The sequence below is a fragment of the Hypomesus nipponensis genome, chromosome 15, assembly GCF_054491055.1.
Source record: "Hypomesus nipponensis isolate SF chromosome 15, ASM5449105v1, whole genome shotgun sequence".
In the NCBI taxonomy this organism is placed as follows: Eukaryota; Metazoa; Chordata; class Actinopteri; order Osmeriformes; family Osmeridae; genus Hypomesus; species Hypomesus nipponensis.
The window spans coordinates 3,885,079-3,906,897 of NC_140375.1; the positions used below are offsets into that span (position 1 = coordinate 3,885,079).

The 21,819-nt window shown below is 46.3% G+C and overlaps 1 protein-coding gene across 1 annotated transcript in view; it reads right to left on the reverse strand.

Annotated features, from left to right (window-relative positions):
• Positions 1-19,863, reverse strand: part of dscamb (Down syndrome cell adhesion molecule b) — a 76,181-nt gene extending 56,318 nt beyond the window's left edge. The window contains exons 1-3 of the mRNA XM_084674217.1: positions 19,827-19,863; positions 12,160-12,477; positions 11,725-11,871 (exon numbers count right to left, since the gene is read on the reverse strand). Coding sequence (XP_084530343.1) covers positions 11,725-11,871; positions 12,160-12,477; positions 19,827-19,860 — 499 coding nt within the window. The 5' untranslated portion in view covers positions 19,861-19,863. The remainder of the gene's footprint in view (positions 1-11,724; positions 11,872-12,159; positions 12,478-19,826) is intronic.
• Between the last annotated feature and the right edge of the window lie 1,956 nt (positions 19,864-21,819).

Sequence of the window (21,819 nt, forward strand, 5' to 3'; positions counted from 1 at the left end):
TAACCATAAATGATGCACCAAATGTATGCATGCACAGTGTAATCGAATTTTGGTAGAGTGCTTTTTCGTATTGTATGCCTCCACACAATCATAAATAAGAGAGCTACACCTTTTGGGTGTGAGATGGGTAGGGGCCTTTGTGCATTAGCACCTTCCCTTTTCCAGAACTAAAGAAATACAGCATCTATTCTTGAAGGCGTTAACACACTCCTGCGGAGTGCATAATGGAATCAAATCATCAATAATCAACTAAATTCTCCTCGCAGGGCTGCTCATTTCAGCCATTTAGCTTCTGTCCACTGTGAGGTGTGATGGCAGTGGCCAACGCGCTCTCTCTTTGATATCTTTTTTTCTTCTAAACAGCATGATGGAGACCTTCTCAAAGAGCATAGCAACCGACCTGTCTTCCCTGTAAAAATAGGTTGAGCTTCTGTGGAGCCATTCTCAGAGCCCGGTCTAAAACACACACACACACACACACTTCATTGATTATGCGTTTGAGCCTTTGAGAGAACAACTTACAAGCAATGTCTGCTCCTGTCTCCCAGCCCTCCTCCTCGCTCAGATTTGGAGCCATTTACCTTATGCCCTCATAAATATCACAGACCCCTGGATGCTGACATATCCTGCTTCTCATACATTACGATTGGATCACATCCCATAATGAAATGTTGATGTTAGTCGTGCCTGACAGGCAGAAGCAGGCCAAACACAGGGACGGCCGCCATGTTGCGAGCCAGGGCGTGTGCGCGTGCGCAGACCACCGCGCGAACGAGAGAAAAGAGAGAAGAAAGGGGGTTTGATGGTGATTGACTCGATCCTTGGGCTGATGCCTCTGCAGTCGTCTGGGATGCGGGGGCTCGGTGTGGCGGAGGGCGCTCCGCTGGTGTGTGTGGTGGGCTAGCTTTCAGCGGCTGTCCATTACACTCAAGCACACAAAGCACACACCCAGCGCCCGGGATGCAGGCACCCGGAGGGAGAGAGGGCTGGGCAAACAAATGCAGGGAGGGAAGGAGAGAGAACGACCGACGGATTGAGAGTCGTTGACTGAGGGGTTTTCTTTTCCATTCTGTGCTGAACATTGTTTACTGGAGGGCGCGGGGGGGGGGGGAGATGAACACATGTTCCACGTAATAAGTTCATGACACTGGAGTGTCACCAGATGTAGCTTTCAAAGCAGCCCGCTCATGTTGCTTAGAAGGTACAGAAGGTTTACTGTGCACTACTGTCCTAATATATGTACATATGAACATTTCAAGCATCAAACATATATAAAAAAAAAAAAACTTCAACCACTATGTAAGAATTCATATGTGCTTAAAAATCAAGAGCCGTAAATGTTTTCAGAAGGACTAAAACAAAACGAATGTGTGACTTTGTTTCTGCCTCTCCTAAACTTGAACCGCCACACTCGCAGTCATGTTTTCCCTCATTTTATATTCCAGAGTAAATTTTAAGAACTCAGATTAGGGGTTTGTCTGGATTATGCAAAGGGCCCTGTGCCCGTACACTTTATCAGTTTCATTTCTTTGTCCTCCCAATGATATTCAGGCCAAATCCCAGTGCTGTATCTTTGCTCACAGCTGGCAAGTGTAGCTAAAGGATTATGCAAGCAGCTTCCACAAGCAAATAGATTTCTCCCACTTCAGAAGAAAACTGCTAGTTAGGCAGCCTCGAGTGGTCCGCCAGGCACGCACGATGCATGTTTCAGGTTGCTACCTTCACTTGTTTTAAAGGAGCATTTCTGGGGAGAAGTGTGTGGGGTGGGGAACGTTGACAGAGGTGAGGCTAAAGGGGGACAGTCCCGATTTCATGTGACCACTGTGGTCACAGTATCACAAAGCCGAGCTGCCCACATGAAAAAATCGAATTTGGCCCGCCCAGCCAAGCAAAGGTAGCAGAGGAGAGTATGGACGGGCCACCTTCACTACAGTATGGCTCGGGGCCAATTCCCCGCATGGACACTTGACTGTCCCCTAAGGGAGGCCTGTATTAATTAGCATTGATCCGGTGGAGGAAAACAGGCAGCCCATTAGGACAGGTCCGGCACAGTCTACGGACACGACCCCACCGCAAACCACTGAGGAGAGCCAGGTCAACCTGGGACTCTAATGATGCAGAATGAGGCTGGGAGGGGCCAGGTGTTCCTGTTGAGCAGGCAGGGTCTCTGCCCACAGCCATGCAGACCCCAGACTCAGTTCATTTTTCCTGGGGAAAAAACTCCAGAACTCCTGCAGACATGTCCATGTTGTTCTTTACTGGTACAGGCCCAGGTCTTAAGATACATGTCTTTACACTCCCAACGATTTCCTAACGGCTCTTTGTCTCGAGCATGGAGAAGCGGGGGTCATTTTGAAATGTATTTGTTGAACTGTGTGAATGTTTCGCGGCCCGTTTAAAGTCATGACATGATGACCTGTAGGTAAAACTGAGATTGACCAAAACAACAGTGCATCTTATGACCTGCAATTTCACGCACACAGCCTGCTATTGAGTATGCGTTTAGATAATACTATTATTATCATTAAAAGTTCATTCCAATAAGGAGTCACTTATATTCAGAACTCATTCTCGGTCTCAGAAAACCTGCCCATATAAATTAAGGTTAGTTTAAAAAAAATTGCGACAATGAATTTAATTAGAAGCTATTCCAACACATTACCCTTATGAAAGCCTAAATCGATGCATATTTTGCTTAAAGATTGAACGACTGTTGAGAGAGATTGCTGAATGGCAAACAAGATCCATCAATCTCCCATAGTCAAATGCAGAGACTCTGTGAGGATGAGGCATCCTTGAGAATGTTTTCCTCTGTGATCTGCAGATGAACCAATCGAGAGAGGTGGAGAATCTGCCTGAGAGAAACAGACAACAATTACACTTGCCCTAGGAGGCCCGGAAAACCTGACCACGTTACCATGGCAACTCAAGTACAGCAGAAAGTACGAGGAAAATCAATTCAGATTGAGCTTCTCTCTCTCTCTCAATTCTTTTATTTTGTAATTTTTTGCCATATTACCAGAGCTACGATGCATGCTCTGCTCGGAATTCGTGTTTTCATTACGTCTGTGGCTGCCTCGTACTTGAGAAAGCACACCTTTTTCCTGATGACAATATATATTAGAGCAATATATTATTCTATTTAATCAGATCTGGTCCGCCATTCTGCCTAGATATTTTGAACAAACCAAAAATATTCAGCAGAGCAGGTCTTACAGGAAACCGTGTGTAACACATTCAGGACATAAAGCACAAATGACGCTCTGTCCTGGACACACCATTAATTCTGTCCTCCCTCCCTCCCTCTATCCCTCCGTCCCTCCCTCCCTTCTCCTCCTTCACTCCCTCGGAGGAGCATCAGCAGCTGCACGCAGGTGATAAGACTGCGCGGCGACGGAGGCGCTCTGATTGGCCGAGGGAACTCCTACGCAGATGTGAAGATTGCAGGCTGCGTCTGTCAAAAGGCCACTCGGCACGGCCACCTCCCCGCCCCGCCACGTCACGGCCGTTAGCGACAGGGTGGCCGGTCTTACCACACGAACACAGAGATGGAAAATGGCTTCCCTCCACATCAATACAGTTGTGTCGAGAGCTTACTAAGGAGTTTTCTATCCATCGCATATGCTCCAGCTCAGAAGGAAGTGAATTCCCTCAGAATTGATTTCTGAACGACTGTGCGACACGGTCGTACGTTTCCTTGTGGTTGTCCCGATACACTGTCAATATTTTAATCCAAAATGCTAAGTGCCGGGGTAAAACACGAGGCCCTAACCTGCACCTGACGTCCCACATCTATTTACGAGATCTACTCACATTCGTTTTGAAAAAGTACATTATTCAAGTGATTCCTTTGTTTTGACTAGAGCTTGGGCCGGTCTGTCGCCAGGGCTGCCTGCTGCCTCTGGAGGTTTGGAAAGCAAGCGTCTTCGGGTGAGACCCCACTAGAAGGACCACTCAGCAACCATGACACCTCTCTTAACGAAGGACTCTCATCAGCGCTAATGAAGAGAGAGAGAAGCACCCCCATCCATCCCCTCCTCCTCCACCCCCCCACTCCCCCCTCTCCTCCATTCTGTCCTTCACAGCGTACTGTACTGACGCTCTGCTAATCGCTAAGCAATACAAAAATGAGGCATTGGAGCACACACATCCTGCGCACACACACGAAAGACACACACACACACATCTTGCGATAACAAAAATACTGATAATCATACAGTTACCCCAGGACATTCCACACGGCCAACTCTCACGTTCGCAGTGAGACACATTGAAACTCAGAGGAGACATCGACTGGGTCTCAACTGACACCCTGTTCCCTATCTAGGGCGCTGGTTTTGACCAGAGCCACTTACTGGTGCTGCACAGGGAATTGGGATGATAGCTGAGATGTGTCTGCTGCTGTCGCCTGCTGCAAGAGCAAGGAGAGGTGAAGGACGAGGGGGCGGAGCGTCCCTGGTCACCGGGGAAGTGTTGAGGAGGGAAATGAGGGGAGGGGAGGGTAGGAAGAGGGAAGGAAGTTAAGGAGAGGAGGATTTCAGCAGGCGAGAGGGGTCACCCAAGAATCACTGTATCATTGAACTCAGGGTCTCGTACCTGTCATCATTATCATTAACTTACTATACCCATTTCGTACTGGGTTTCTAAGGTCAGTCTAACAGCAAACCCACCGCACATGGCCAGTGAAATGAAGGCTACTGTTCGGTTGACTATGGATGACAGCGCATTTTGTTGGATGCGTTCTTTGCTACACAGTGACACACTCACAGTGACACACTCCATTTGATTAGTTTACTTCAGTGTCCTTAATACCTTGACTGGTTCCAATCTGGGCTGAGGGACCAAGTGTTGACATAATGGCAATGGCATTAGTGTGAAAGTTTAAGGGGCTCCATGCGATTTACTGTATTTTTTCTCTTCTAGATTTACTACCCTGAGTGGGGAATAAGATGATGCCTTAATCTCAGATTGGAAGGGGGGTTTGGAAGGTGGAAAATCCATTTGGTCAGCGACCTTTGGGTCTTTACGTGACGTTATTTCTTTTTCTAAAACACACACTTTTAAGATGGGATCAGATGCTGTTGCCTAAATGTGTCCCTTTTCTTCACTGTTCATCCAGAGCTCCTTCTGGGACACATGGTTCTGACCTGCCACCTGGTATTTCAGCTCCGCAAGACACACTTGCCCCAGGGCATCATGGGTAAACCCAACCCTCACATCTTGGGGAGTTTATAAACAGAAAATTAATTGGTTGTTCGGTCCGTAATTAGCTCACACTGTGCTTATTACTAATCTGTTCTTTGGCCCGCAGCCATGTTGGGTTCTGGACCAGTTCCAGACCAAACGGGCCCTGTCATCCATAAACCCTGTGAAAGGGCCTGTTCAAACGCCTGGTGCCAAACTAAAACGAACCACCTATCCCCCACTTATCGAAGATGGAACTGTCTCTTACTCCCACAGCGCAACCACAGATCAACGCCTAATCATTCTCCTCCCCAACGCGCCTAATGGCCGCCATATTGCTCTTATTTATCAGTAAACATTGAAGTGAAACCGGCTGGCACTGGCTTTGATCAACAGTTGTTTATTTTTCCGGAGGCCGTGTGGAGCAGCAGGCTGGAGAACAGCCACCATGCCAGCCTCATATCTGTTGCTTTATCTACTCCAGATAAACAGGCCCGGATACGGTTTGACTGATTTTTTAATGAAGTATTTGATGTCGGAGATGATTGTCCGCAACTCCTTATTTATAAATGTGGAGAGTACGTTTCCCTTTCATCGTTTTTATGATAAGAAAAAAAGGAATTCTGGATGAATTCACCGATTGTGAAAAACATACCCTATAAAGTCTGTATCATATTCTCTGTAGTGGTTTGACAGATAAAGATGAAATACTTTTCTGTGCAATAATATACAATTCTGACAGCTGAAACACACACAAAACTAAACATTTGACTTCAACATCAGAACAAAAATCATTTCACACAATATCTCTCAAGAATACAGACGACACACCCTGTTTCAGACACAGCATACATTTGCAGGATTCTCCGTCGAGTAGACAAACTGAACTTCCCGCAGTTCTTTCTCACACAGTCACATAAGAGGAAGCAGTCTCCCGCCTTAATTCCCCAAACTCCTTTTTTTTCACAGCACTCATGCTGCAAATGCACAAATGCATCCTTCAGCTCGTGTTCTCATAAGTCACTTTGGCAGCCGAGTGATTAATGCACACAAGTATTGATTTTTCTTGGCTCTTTTTTTTCTGGACGGTATCCTCCTACACCACCATCCCCCATCAACACATTCACACACACTCTGTCACTCACTCACACCTGCACGCACGCGCACGCACACACACACACACATACGCAGGAACATACATGTACTAGAGCACACATGCACCCAAACAGTTTCTTGCGATCACATTCCAGAACCCACGCCGCACAGAGATGTGCAGATACACCCATAGGCATCCACACACGTGCATTTTTCTTAGCTGATGTGCATGTGTAGACTAGGAACTGGGACCTTGTGAAAGATGAGGGTCAGCATTTCGGTGGCTGCTGCACTGACTGAAGCAGCAGCGGAGTGATGTGCTGTGTGCTTTCATAAGGCTTTACTGCAGGGTGGGACACACACACTCACCAAGGGGTTGCCGCCCAGTTGCTACGTGGTTAGATGAGGATTGTGCACTACCTTCTGGACCCATTTGTTCGAACCCCGACAACAAGACGTGTGAATCCGTGTGAGTGTGTAGTGTGTGTGACATTTGGGTGTGTGCGTGAGCGACGTGCTTGTGTTCCTGTATGTGCATGCGACGGACAGACGGACGGACGGGAGGGGGGAGAGAGAGAGCTAACAATGCAGCCTGCACGACGCAGTCTCCTGTTTACCAAAGAAGAAGACTTGAGCCTCACCCACTTTTCATCCTCTCCTCGTCTTCCTCCTCCTCCTCGCTTTCCCTCCCCAGTAAAGAGCTTATTTCTGCAGCTCTGCCCTCCTTCCAAGGTTGCCCTGACTTTGGAGCTGCGATCCGAATGGAATTTACTGCTCTGTCTGTGTCTGCCGTAGGTGCCCTCTCTGTCAATCCAAGTGAAAAATGGAGAGGTGCCACAGAGCGGCCTTCATGAATCCCAGTCAAGTGCTGGCTCTTTCGGGACACCATAGATATGACTCTGATTGAGCCAGTGGCTAGCTGTAGCTAAACCAGTGATATCAGAAAGAAAAATCCCAATGACCAAGGCTACAAACTAGATCGTCCTAAACTAGTCCTACTTAGCAACAATAAATAAAAGGAGGTGGACTTAGCGAGGGTTCAGTTGCCCGAATTATGGGTGAGGTTTGGCCCCAAGCAGACCAATGACACAAGAGATGGTTAGAATGTTTGTGATTCTAAACAGTTTGGGATGCAAAGGGTCAGCTGTGAAGCCGACCCCTGTGAAAGTACGAATATTAACAAAAACATATCCAGGGATGTTGGAACAACATACTGTGCCGTATTAGCATAGAGAAAAGAAAACACTGAGTTTTGCAGCCAGCAGAAAATTGACTCGGGCCCTGGTCCAAGCATATTATGCAACTTGGAGGAGGCATTACAGTAACAGTCAAGGCCAAAGATGAAGAGAAGCAGGAAACAGAGAGGGAAAGAAAGAGATTGTTTGAGAGTGTGTGATAGATAGAAGGAAAAAAGAAAGAAGGAAAAAAGGAAAGAAAGAACAGAGCTGACTTGGTAATCGCCCAGGACACTGATTCAAGCTTGTCTTCCTGAAACACTGCAAGGACTTCTCATTTCCTTGACCCTGCAACGGAGGTTTGATGCAGGGCAGTGCAATGCAGGGTGTCCTCATATTGGTGCGTGAAATGTGAGGTAAAGGAATGATGAGAGAGAGGGACGAGAGAGAGGGAAGATGCATACCCACACAGAAAGGACAGAGGGAGAGAGAGTAGTGAGAAAAGAGAGATCGAGATGAGACAGAGGCAGACACCGACATAGATATAGAGATAGAGCAAGAGAGACAGAGAGCGAGAGCAAAAGAGAGAGATGGAGAAAGAGAGGGAGAGAGGCTTACAGTCATTCTTCTCCTCCAGCCTTGCAGTAAGCCTGTGCCTAAATGCTTGAGAAAAGCTTCCCCACCACCATCTCCAGCTTAATCTTCAGCTTGAAAAGATGAAAGGCGTGTGTGTTTGTTCTAATGAGAAAGCCCTATCTGCAGGCAGCAGAGGACCCAGCTCTACCTCCTCACCCAGCAACAGCAGCCCAGACACTGGGCTGTCTCGCCCATACACACCCTGGGTTCCTCCGTCTGTCCCTCTGCCTGCCTGTCTGCTTGTCTGCCTGTCTGTCTTCCTGTATGTCTGACTGTTTCTCTGTCTGTCTGTCTGTCTGTCTGTCTGTCTGTCTGTCTGTCTGTCTGTCTGTCTGTCTGTCTGTCTGTCTGTCTGTCTGTCTGTCTGTCTGTCTGTCTGTCTGTCTGTCTGTCTGTCTGTCTGTCTGTCTGTCTGTCTGTCTGTCTGTCTGTCTGTCTGTCTGTACATTCCTCTCACATGCATACGTACACCCTGACACATGCACACACACACATACATACACACACACACACACCCTGACACATACACACAATAGCCTTGTGACAAAGATGTGACGTGTCTGTTGAGCATGCAGCCATGAACCGTCAGACGCAAACCCACACGTGAACCCACATGTCAACACACATGTGAACCCACATGTGAACACAAGTGAACAAACACACATGCGAATGAACCCAATTTGATGTGTAAAAGACGCACCATCCATAGTGCAGCATGTGCTACCACAGGGATGTCCAACAATGTCAACCACCCAGTAAAGGACACGGTAGGCGTTAAATGAATAGGACTGTGATGAACAGCTGATGGTGGAAAACAGCCCTCTTAGCCCTGCGGAGCCAAGATGAGACAGATGAGAATATCTACCCACTGGATTCCTAATTGCCCTCCATGACCCTCACCCCTCCTCCGCAAATAGGAGCATACACCTCTGTATGACAACATGCTGTACGCGCCCCATTGAAAAGTGGAGAGCCAGAGTTTTGATCAAGGCTTTTCATCGCATCAAGGACATCTCATTAAATTGGCTCACATGTGAAAGGTGACAGACAAAAGCCGGGGCAGATGCAGGAGACAAAAAAGATGTGCCCTCCCTGTCCGTCCCCATTCAACAGCCCTCACACTTGATACACGCACACAAACGTACACAAAACCGGAGATGCATTAGGCCTGACATACAAAAGGCCTCTACATTGTACAACGTTGCTGCTCCCCTCATCTATCCTTCCACTCCTTCCTTCCTTCCTTCCTTCCTTCCTTCCTTCCTTCCTTCCTTCCTTCCTTCCTTCCTTCCTTCCTTCCTTCCTTCCTTCCTTCCACTCCTTCCTTCCTTCCTTCCTTCCTTCCTTCCTTCCTTCCTTCCTTTGCTCTCTCCCTCTCTCCCTCCCTCTCTTTCTCTCTCTCTCTCTCTCTCCCCCTCTCACTCTCTCTCTCTCTCCCACTCTCTCTCTCTCTCTCTCTCTCTCTCTCTCTCTCTCTCTCTCTCTCTCTCTCTCCCTGCCCCATCCTCTCCGCTCCTCTTTCATCTCTTTATTAGCTCTGTCAATTGTTTATCAAAAGCCGGAGAGAGGCGAGCGCGGCAGCGCATTTGAAAGCGCACGCGGCGAGGTCCATTTTAAAATGCATGACGGGTTAATGGTAAGTTAGTGGCAACATTAGGGCACGCGAGTGGCGTCGCTCTTTCACATTGAAAACAGGCCGCTTCAAATGACTAGCGAGCGGTCCTTATTCTGAGAGGTAATTCATATTGTAATTAACTTTTCAATCACAGTTGATTAATTAAGACGGGGCCTTGTCTGTAATTATGCATCTCTTCTCCTTGCCCACATGAATCACTGGAATAATAATTATTTTTTTATAAAATAAAAAAACTGTGTTCCAAGTGAGCTCCTTGTTCTATGAAAAGCTTTTTTTTTATCAGTTGATGTAAAATGCTGCTTATATGATGGGTTAATTTGGAAAATGATTCAAGGAGCTGATAATTAATACATAAACCTACTCTAAGCACACATATTTTGAGCTCTATTTTGACTTAGAGTGTCGTATACTAAACCATCCGTGTACAGAAGAAACTATCCATAGATTGAACGCTCAGCATTTGGCTGAACACTTGAAAATGTTGCAGCCAATGTTTTGAGACGGTGCATTGTGATTCACAATGGAAGAGGCATGGATGTGGGCTTGATGTTACTGTACTGCTCCCAACAAGAACCTAGCATTAATAATTGAGTGTGGCGGTGGGATAGCTTTATTTTGCGTCCACCGAGACCAAGACTTCTTTCATGAAAAATTGAAAGAGCGTGGCTGCAAAATCCTCAAAGACAAAGAGTCAGAAAACAGGTTGGGTCAAACAAATCAGCTTTTCCATCGTCATCGTTGTTGACTAACCTTATGCCTTTCTCTCTTTATCCTCTCTTTGTCCTTCACTGTCTCACACTCTCTCTCTCTCTCGCTTTCTTGCTCTCTCTCCATCTCACACACTCTCCTGTCGCTTTCTCTCTTTCTCTTTTTATTTCTCTCTCTCTTTCGGACACACGCACAAACACACCGCACACCACACACACGCACACACACACACACAATTCCTGGCCCTGTCTGTGGAGTAAACACACCCGCTCCATAACACTACGAGGTGCATTTGCTCATGCAGCACAATCCATCATCTATTATTTATCAGGAGGAGAGCAGTGATTCTGACCGTGCTCATGGTCTTGACAGCACACTGGTGTCTGGAGCTCGCTTGTTTTCCACACTCGCTAAAACGCTCATTTAGCTACTTAAAACTGGAAAGTTTTCTCAGACGGCAGATGAAAGTGAATTAGCATCATGGCTTATGACACTGAGAACATCCTGAGTAGGCTGACATTGCCGACCCCAACTGTGAATCAAGCAGACATGGATTCAAGGGAAGGAAATCCCAGGGCGAATACGATTTGTCCCCCCAAATATCCCTTAATTTCAACATGAATAATACGCGATGAAGGCAGTGATTATATACACAAGCATTTTAAAGTTTGACGTTGATGTGTTACAGCACAACTTTTGCTGCCCCCCCCCCCCAGTAACTGAGAAAATGTCTATGTAATTGTGCCCCCCAAAGTTTATATCAGATTTTTGCCCCTGCAAGGATTACAGACAACTTCTTCCTACTTGGAAAGACACATCTCACTAAAACATGCCCCGGAACTTGCCCTTGGTCACACAACAGTCTCCTAAATGCTCCACAGGAGATAGAATTACCCAAAGGGTAGGGGAGAATGGTAGAGAAAGTTCCATTTAGCATTTGACCAACAAAAAAATCAACCTGTGAGCTCAATGGTTTCAGTAGAGGGGGCAAGTAGGTCAATAAGACCATGTAAACTGTCCCACTTTACTGAGCTAGAGATGGATGGATGTTTGGGGTGGAGAGAGGGAGGGGGTAGGGAAGCAGGGAGCTTGCTAGGCCACATGGTGATTCGATGTGACAGACACTAACCTCCTCTGGCTAGCAAGAGGACTGCATAGAGCTCCAGTAATATCCACCATGGACAACAAGCAGATGAGTCCGAGGGAGGAGGGAACAGTGGCCAGAACGATGCATCCATGCATGTGTTTACATTTGAACCTTCCTAAATGGAAATGGTGATAGTGCCTTACCTGAGGTGAGAGAGACCGTGTCTTTCTCCCAGGATACAACAGTGACGTAGGCCTCCACAGAGGCAGGGATAATGCACTTGAAGACCGCTATGTTGCCTCTCATGGCCTTCTGGTCCTCCACGCGGACCGTGTAGGGTTCCCGAAACACTGAGGGAGAGAGATGGCTTTGTGTCAGGAAGAATGTTTACACACAACGACTGACCACTGCTCCCAAAACTCCTTCAATGCTGCACCCTTGCCACCTGCAATCTAGCATTAGCGATGCGTAGCTTCGCTTGGCTGACGGCGACTCGTTTAACGACAAAGACACGACCAAACCACTCCATTCTCACTCATTTCAAATCATCTTTCAGTACTGCCCATTTTCTTGGGCATGTTCAATGGTACAGCATCTATCCAAGACTACCCAATGACAACGTTTTCAGCTTTGCTCACCGGCTTTGATGTGGACATCCTGGCTTCGTATCTTCCCTGAGGGGTTTTCAGCAGTGCAGTAGTACGTGTTGTCGTGGATGAGCTTGCTGAAACTCGAGGGCAGGAAGTTGAAGATCTGGAGGGTGCCATTGGGGTGCACGTGCCGTATCCCTGGCACATCGTAGATCTCCTCGCCCGTGGCCAGGTACCAGCGCAGCGAGGCGGGGGCCGCCCCCGCGGCGGGACAGGGCACCGAGGTCCCTGTGGTGCTGGCAAACACTACCTCTTGCACAGATGCATTGACAAAGTATAAGCTGGAATGTAGGTCTTCACTGGAAACTGTCAGAGAGGGAGACAAAGGGAAACAGACCGTTTAGAGAGAGAGAGTTCACTTCAAAGTAGGAACCGCGTCACAGGACATCAATTTGGGCAAAAAATAGGATCACAGCGTCTGCGTCTTTTGTGGTGAAGGCCCCTTGTTTGTGTGGGCTAACGACACCCAGCTGCCGCACCACGTAAACTGCTACAATAAGGTCAACTACTCAGACGGCGCTTTGATGGCAAACCACACTTCACGCCGAACACGCAAGAGAGGATGGCGGCTGATGATGAACAAGTGTGTGCCGGAGCGTTTTCCTTTAGCTCGGTATCGAGGGGGGGGGGGGGGGGGGGGGTGTATGTGTGTGTGTGGAGGGGGGGGGGGGGGGGGGAGAGACTACGACAAAGTGGGACCAATTAGCATCAGTCGGCTCAGTGCTAATTGCTAGGTGTTTGATTTCTGAGTGGTGTAGATCATTTCTCTTGGCTGAGCAGGGCCCTGTGTGTGTGTGTGTGTGTGCATGTGTGTGTGTCTACCCCACCACAGTCTCAGTCTGATGACAGAGCCACAGCCCCTAGCAGTAAATGGCTTACAGTACCACTGACAGCTGGCTAGATCCCCCTGGGAGAAAACATTTTAGCACTTCATAAATTTCTAACAAGGTTTCCAATCGCTGCGGTTTCCAACCCCCCCCCCCCCACACACTCACCCATCCCACATCACCTCCCCCACCACCTCTCTCTTTCTCTTTCTCTGCCTCATTGGCTTTGAACATGCAATGAGACACACACATCTGCAGATTCACACGCATGCAAACACACACACAAGCAGGTCTCTCGGCTTACACAATCATCATAAGAAGAGTAAAAGAGCAACGGCAAGAGTCGAAAGTTCACTTTGTTTTGGAGGGTTTTGTCACGAAAAGGCATCCCATTGCAACTGTTGTTACACTGAGCAAAAGCTTGTTTATGCAGTTTGGAAGTCACAGCAGTGACAAGCAACAGGGCGGGGAAAAAGTTCGACCTTTTCAGACCTCAAATAAATATGTATCATCATTAAAAGGTGTCGTTAGTAGTCAGTGCCACTTCCCATGCCTATCAAATATGGCTAGTGAACTAGGGGTTCTGGGATGAAAAACAAACCAAAAAACTCATGGTGCCTGGGAACTCCCTCTCTAGCCTTGTGCCGTAGCACGACACAGCAACTATCAGTCTCTGTTGGTAAGCACTGAACCACGTGGGCACATGTGACTCAGCCTGGCACTCAAGGTGGCAGAGGCGGTGGAGAGAATCCCTGCCTGTTCACTACTCAATAGGCAACATAGTCCTGACACCTAGCTCCATATTAGCCTGCCAGAGAGATCAAACTGTGAATGGCGGCTAGCGAGCTAGCTTGCACTGGGCAGGACAGGCCACTGAGATGAGTCATGACGAACACACACCCACACATTCTCTTTCCGACACCGAGGGGGCTGTCGTGGAAGTAACAGTTTAATACCAGGAGAGTCCAACGGCACCCCCATTCTCCACCTCAGGTCCTCCCACTCTGTCTCATTCCATTCATTAAGATTTGGCCAATCTCTAATATACAGTAAGGCAGGCATGCATTTATAGTGGACCTGTGGGCCATAAAAAGTCTCTAGGTATTCATTAAATTCATGTCTTAGCTAGTTTTTTTGTTGCGCAAGCTAACAAACCTTAGCTCACCTCATAAAATGGAGTACGGAAACAATGAGAGCTCTACTTCTTCATTCAAAATAACGCTGTCTATTTGATTGGTGGGGCAGAAAAAAGAAGATAAAAAAAGTTTTAGACCACGGAACAGCTTCTTTCTCTGTGAGGGTCTTTGGCGACTAGATGAAAATAATACATCAAAGTCATATTAAATTCTAATTCATTCCCTTTTCCAGCTGGGGCATCCAGTCTCACCCTGCCTAGCAGTCTATTGATATTACAGCCCAGAGACATGGTGAAAAGATCAAAACTCACCTATACAGCAGGTGTGCTGAATAACATGAATCCAAAATCCTCTTTGAAATCGTTAATGTCTGTGTGTCTTAAGTCGGTCATCAATTATTGGCAAGATTATTCATTTTAAAGAAACATATATGTCCCTATTGTATTGATAAAATGTGAAATTGGAATGCGATCAAAATTATCACTTCGTCTGCAACGCTGAGGTGAGATTTGACTGATTCTGAAGAGAAATTTCAACCCATGCGTGAATGAGAAAACGGTTTAGAGGACTTAACGTTCCGAGAACGAATGAGACTGAACACATCATTTGTAGTCATCTCACAGCAATCTTTAACCCCCACTAATTAAAGTAAAGCCACTGACAAATACACTTCCCAAACATCAAAGCCCAGTGAAAAATGGGATTGGAGTACTTAGCTAATTGACACTCAGGAAGCAGAAAATGCTACAATAGCAAAATATGGCTGGAGAGAATCTGTGAAGTTTTGGAACACAAATATGCTCAAATATGCTCCTGTCCTGTGAGAGTATAGTGACATGAAAGATTGTAAAGTGTGGTTATGGTTTGACTAAATACCCTACCTTAACGTGAAACAGTTCTGAAATTGGTTTAATGAAGCTACTTGAACCTGCCAACAGCAACCAAGGTTTTCGTGTATCTAACTATACTGAATGGCATGCCACTGCACTTACCTACCCAACCCTGACTGCACAGGTCATTGATACTTTCCCTACAAAGGCTTCCATGAACCGAGGTACACCTTCTCTTCAATGACCTCACAGAGAGGTCATGCTTGTCGTGCCCAAGCAACTCACCTCAGAACCAGAACGCTTTCAAGACCTCCTGGTGAGGAAATGTATCATTGGCATAATTGATCACAAGCTGAACGAGGCGAAAAGAGTGACACTGTTCAATAATGTATGAATTGCATCTATAATTAACTAAGCTTTCTCTTTTTCAATTGGCAAAGCCAGGGGCAGAAGAAGGCCATTTTATCTAAACCTGTCTATTGTAGAGAGAGAGAGAGAGAGAGAGAGAGAGAGAGAGAGAGAGAGAGAGAGAGAGAGAGAGAGAGAGAGAGAGAGAGAGAGAGAGAGACAGAGACAGAGACAGAGACAGAGACAGAGACAGAGACAGAATCAGAGACAGAGACAGAGACAGAGACAGAGACAGAGACAGAGACAGAGACAGAGACAGAGACAGAGACAGAGACAGAGACAGAGCGTGGTATGACTGGCCAGTCTCTTGAAGGCATCTTGTGGTTCTTGAACCTCTAAATGTTGCTGTGTTGAGAAGCTTAGAACTGACGTGCAGTGACGTTAAGATAACCACACTGAACAATAAGCATGTACAAACAGCATTTTCTGTGGATAATAATGCCAACAGTGTGTGTGTGTGTGTGTTTGTGTGCGAATATGTGTGTGCATGTGTAGAGCAAAGACCAAATGTATATCTGCTGTACATACAATTGTATCTGCACATACATACATAAATATTTTGCATCCAGCCATTTCAGTTAGCAGGAATACAACCTTCGTTTTTTAGACGATGACTGCCTATACAGTAGGTTGCAATTGTGCAAATGTGTGTAGAATTAAGGTTGGATCACTCTTTTGAATGTGTGCTACAATAACTTATAACTTATATTAAACTTAACTTAAACTGATACAAAGTTATGCAAAAAAGTCTGTGATTGTAAAAGTGTCCCACTTCTTAGAGTCAACAGTCATTTGCATTCTATTTTCAATTTATGTTATTGCTGTAAGCCAATTGCTAACAGGATCTTTTACAGTAGCCGTTCATAGTCACACTCATTTGAATATAAATAAAATTCTCTATTATGCTGAGAATGATAATTTATCATTGATTGAATGAAATCAATAACAGGAATATTTGTCAAGAAATATTGAACAAGGTCATGTGGTTTGCTCATATTTGACATTTAAGTATGGCATTGAACATCTTGACACCGCCTCGCGAGTACAGTACCATTAAGAGAGCGATCCCTTGAACATAATGATATTCATCACCTGACAGTGTGTAACCAACCATCACCCACTGCTTTCAGAGCTACTGAGGCGCGTCATCCAGGAAAACGTGCAATCGATGCTGATGGAGCAAACACCAGCCAAATGAATGCTTGCTTTAACCAATAATGATTCTCCCTTTTACCTGAGACGCAGCCACACCACACCAGCGGCAGGCAGTGCACTCCCTTAAAAGAATGCTTAAACCCTCGAAGACAGTCTAAAACCTCACATCCTTCAAGCCAGTCACAGCCTAGAGGTACAATCAAACACATCCAGACGGAGAGGATTTGGAGGGAATATACAAAAGGAGGAAAAGGAGGCTGCAATTCCGTCTTTCATCCGTTTTGTCGTAAACCCGTCCTGACAGGGAGACAAAGAGAAAGCGAGACACGGGGACGGGTGAGGGGACGAGAAACGGGAGGAATCAGAGAGAGAGAGAGGGAGAGAGAGACCTTGTGGGTGTGTGGGATGGATTGGGTTCCCATATTTGATAGGGTGCTCGTGTCACATGGGGGGGTGCATGTAGGACCACGGTCTGAGCTGTCAGCCCCCGCGCAGGCTCCCAGGACGTCTGCTGCCTGCCTGACAGGCTGTCAGGAGCAGGGCGTCATTAAGGCAGGATTCTGCAGTGTGCCTGGAGGGCCAACTGCCGGGGACCTGGAACTGCTACCTGGTCTCACGAGCGTCTGTGTGGATGTCAGGTGTGAACTGGCTGCTATTTAAACAAAACCAGATCATGGTGTTTCAGATGCAACTGCGGTTTAGGTGAATAGGCTTAGGAAAAGGGTCGAGATTTGGTCCCCAAATGTTTTCGGCAAAGAAGCATTTGGGCAGAAGTGCGAGTTAAATGTTGAATAAAGATTACAGCCATATCAGTCTAGGGAGGTGCTGCTAACCAATGGGAGGACGCGTTCTGTTCCACTTGCCTACAGGCTACAGTGCAGTGTGCTCAGGAACTCGCCAAATGACTGTCTCCCAATTTGCTCTCATGAATATAAAGCAGGACATGACAGGGGGAAGCAGGTCTCTCCGCCTGCTCGCTGGTGATCTGCTCCGACAGATCCCTCTTCTGATGTGAGAGCGGGAGGGGCCCTCTCCCATGCACAGCCCCCGTGGTGCACCTCCCATCCTGTTTTCATGTCTTAAACGGGCGAGACTGGCTGTCTCATTAAAGAGCGAGAGACGGGCCCATCTCGGTGGGATAAGGTGAGCCGCGGCAGACGTTGATGTCTGAATTAGGGCCATTGATGAGCAGGAGAGTGCCAGCGTGATGAGGGATCATCGCTAAGGCAGCTCCCTCTGCTGCTACCAAACAAGTCTAAAACTTACCCAGGGTGACTGGTCAATTATGGAGGTGAAAATGCAGAGTATTGCTGTTGTTGCTGCTTTTTTCAATTTTCTACATGACAGTGGATGAATAGAGTGGTATTTTTAAATGCAACTCGTACTAGTTCATTTGTTTCTTAGAAAAGGTTAATATTTTTATGAGAATATGATATTATTGAGACAAACTGACCGTATGACATATATGGATAATGGAAGCGTTATTTAGCATTCTTGGCAAGTCATTGAAAGTGGGGCATTTGTTCACTGGTTGACTGGGCACAACCAAATACACTGACATTACAACAACATGAAGTATTCAAGGCACGCTAATGCTTTAGGTGATGCTAACACTAATCCAGTCAAACAGCTGAGAGATGACAGGGCTAAATATGGGGGTGTAGAAGTTAGCTCCACGCAGCCAAAAACTAAAAAGCTTTAAATAAAAACAAGTGATTTAAAGACAACATGTGCATGACTTTGTAAAGTCTGCCAAGATTCAAGATTCAAGTTGCCAACGACCTGCTCTGAATACCAGTACAACTAATATACTGAATAATACTGAATTATATGAGTAATTTTGAATTCATTACAAACTGTGCAAAAGCTACACTATTTTATACTTTCAAGTCTTAAGGTTGCAGGCTAATCCTTAAAGTAAAAAAAAATCCTGTTTACACTGGATGGAACTTAAGGGGCATCTGTCTGACTGAAGGATGATGACTTGAGTTACATTGAGAAGGAATGTGCGCAACACCATGAATACTGCATGTCACAGCAATGCAACACGGTTGAGGTTAGGCTAGGGGTCAATCCGTCTCGTACTTGGACAGTGTTCTTACCTGCCCAATATTGGCTTACTACCGTGAACCCTTATACTTTCCAATTATCGATGTCAATTAATGATCCAATTAGTTATTCATTCACCCTGTCCAACGCCTCCACACAGAGTGGTATGAAGAACAAAGAAAGAAGGATGGAAATGGGTGCGCGAAGAGAGAGAGAAAGATGGATGTGGAGAATATTGATTTTGAAACAGTATGGGTGATCTTGTTAGCATGTTTTTTTAATGGTCAGATTCCTAATGGACATCTCGCTATCCTGGTGTGTTTGCATGTGGTAGATTCCATGTAGGGTCAATGCACCTTATAACAGAAGGCCTATGTAACCCAAACATTGAGGAACTAAAGGCCATGATTGTGACTGTTCCATACAAAGCCTTCTGTCCACAGACGTCGACAACTACCATGTAATTGCGAAGAAAACGGAAAGTTCAGGAACGTCGACTGCACACGGACCTCATGGGGGGGAGCGCTACGCGTCATGAAAGACAAGCAAACATCGAGCTGTTTGCCGTTCCATGTCTGTTTCAAGGCGTTGACACGATGTCACGGTTTGATCCTCGTCATGGCGATGTCGGCCGCGACGTCTGTTGATGAGCAGCTGGTGAAGTGTGTCAGAGCTGATGTCACAACAGCTGGCCCTCTCTGCTCTTATTAGCACGGCCCGTAATCAGGGCCCTTAAGAAGCTGCTACGTGCCACACTCACTTAAACACCGCCACCGCGCTGGACCTTCTTTAAGGACTTATCATATTAAACATTTATCACAGCCAATCTGTTACCCGAAGCATGTTTATTCAACACTTTAGGAAGCACAGCATGCAGTCTACCAAAGGCCCCAAGACAACACCCACCCCCTCCTCTCTCCTCTCCTCTCTTCTCTCCTCCTCTTCTCTCCTCCTCTCTTCTCTCCTCCTCTTCTCTTCTCTCCTTCTTTCCTCTCCTCCTCTCCTAGCTTTGCCTTATGCCCCATGTCTCTCTTCCCGAAGACACGCCTCCACAAGAAAATGAAAAAAACCCAGTTCCTTCTCTTCTCTCAGGTCATCCCTCTCTCCTGTGTGCTGGCGGGGCGACAGGGGACAATTGCTGTGTAAAGCTAAGCAGCCAAGCAGACCCAAATGTATTCACAGCATTTAGTACTCTGGATTAATCGAATTAAAATTTAATCATCTGATCAAACAGCAATTAGCATAATCACTTCTGGGGAAGGCCTGATAGAGGGAAAGCAACATACTGTATAATATAGGCTTGCAACATTATAATGAGAAATTTGCCAGCATTCAAACTGCTGTATGTTCAGGGAGATGTTAAATGTTCATGTACTGTAATTTTCTAATATTTCTGCTACATCCAGCTACAGAAATACTTCCTTTAGCATAGTGAATTAAATTCTTATAACACCTTAGTCCAGGAAGGTGTGTATGTGTGAGAGTGTTTTTGTCAATATGTGCCCGTAGGCCTCTTTGTGGATTGATGTGTGTGTGTGTGCGTATGTGTGTGCTAGTGAACTCGAGGGATTCTACAAAGTGCAAATATATGGTCAGTGAGTGGTGCATATGGAGAGAGCCAGCTGTCTAAGAGGTCGATAAGAGGTAAGGGGAGCATCAATCTGCTCGCCGCACACACACACACACCTACTCACACACAGTCACACACACACACCTTCGGACGGACGAACACACACACCTACTGATGCACAAACACCCTCACGCACATGACACACCTTTTCCTCAACCCAACAAGATGACAGCACTTTAAAAATGGCCAGCTAAAAATACCAGCCACTAACTTGGTCTTAAATCTTACCGTCTGTGCCAGGTTTAAAAATAAAACACAATGTCGAGAAACCAAGCTGGACCCATTTGTCTTTCTGTCACTCCGTCTCTCCATCCCTGCCTTGCTATCCCCTAGCCTACTTTACTATTTGCACTACGCATGTGAGGCCTGGGGAAGCTCTGCAGCACCGAGGTAAGAACCAGTCTGGCACACCCAGGGACCACACTGCTGGGAAGCAACCAGGAGGAGGAAAGAGGGACTGAAAACCATGCATCAACGGATGGTGGCAGGTTTTGGAGAGAGAGAAAAAACGAGAGGAGCACGTGAAACATGAGGAGGAGGCTTGGACACGCGGCCTGACCGACGGTCTCCACGGTGATGCAGAACCCGAGCATGTGCCATGTGCGTGGTGGATTGTGGGCCAACTCGGGCTCTGGGGTGTGGGAGTTCAAAGCATGGACATGACGACGTTCAGGGACTGGATTAAGCAGCAGAATTTATGAGGTGCAAAGTGAATGTTGGTCACTGAGGATGAAGAGCAGCAACACCAGGCACACCTCCAACCAGTCTGGTCATCTGTAGGCTACAGTCATTTAAATATGAATTTGAAAGATTATTCAACTGATATCACTTTGCTGTAAGAGAATACATCAATGTCGGAATTTTCTTGAACACAATTTATAAGTGACTAGGAAAATCCTTCCGAAAAAAAATATAAACATATGTCTTTGGTTTCTCAAATAATGCTGCGTTCCTCTCATAGCCTTACAGTTGCACTGTAGTAATATGACATGTCACATTGTTAGGTGCTTACTGGATTAAATAAATCCATTATTGTCGCTTATATGTCAAGTAGGAAACCCTTGTGCCTGATGTACAGTATGGCGGCATCACGCCTCAGGCATGATCAAACATACATCTGGGGGAGTTTTTTCCAATCTGATGCTAAACGATATTGTTAACATTTGAATGCAAAACCCATTAACACGGACTCACCCAATTACGTTGCTCTGATTCAGCAGGATCCGTGAGGACACAGTGTGATTGGTAATTAGATTTCACATTGAAACACACCGTACATAGTCTCAGATGCCCCTGCTACTAATTAGAGCGCCAGGCTTCAGCAGAACATCTTCAGTAAGTATCTTCATTATGTAGTCTGGATGTGTAAACCAGGACTATCCATTACTACAAATCAGGGTAGCTATTACCCAGAATTAGGGACTATTCTTCTGGAATAGTCAAGGGAAGGAACTTCTGTCTACAACCGGCCTCTCAGATTGAGCAGGGACACACTATACAATAGAAAGATGTAAACATTTCGGAACTCACTCGGATTCAGCTGAACTGGAAGCGGAAGTACAGTATCATGCTGGACAAGCTTGCCATACTATATCCTCTAACACAGACAGATT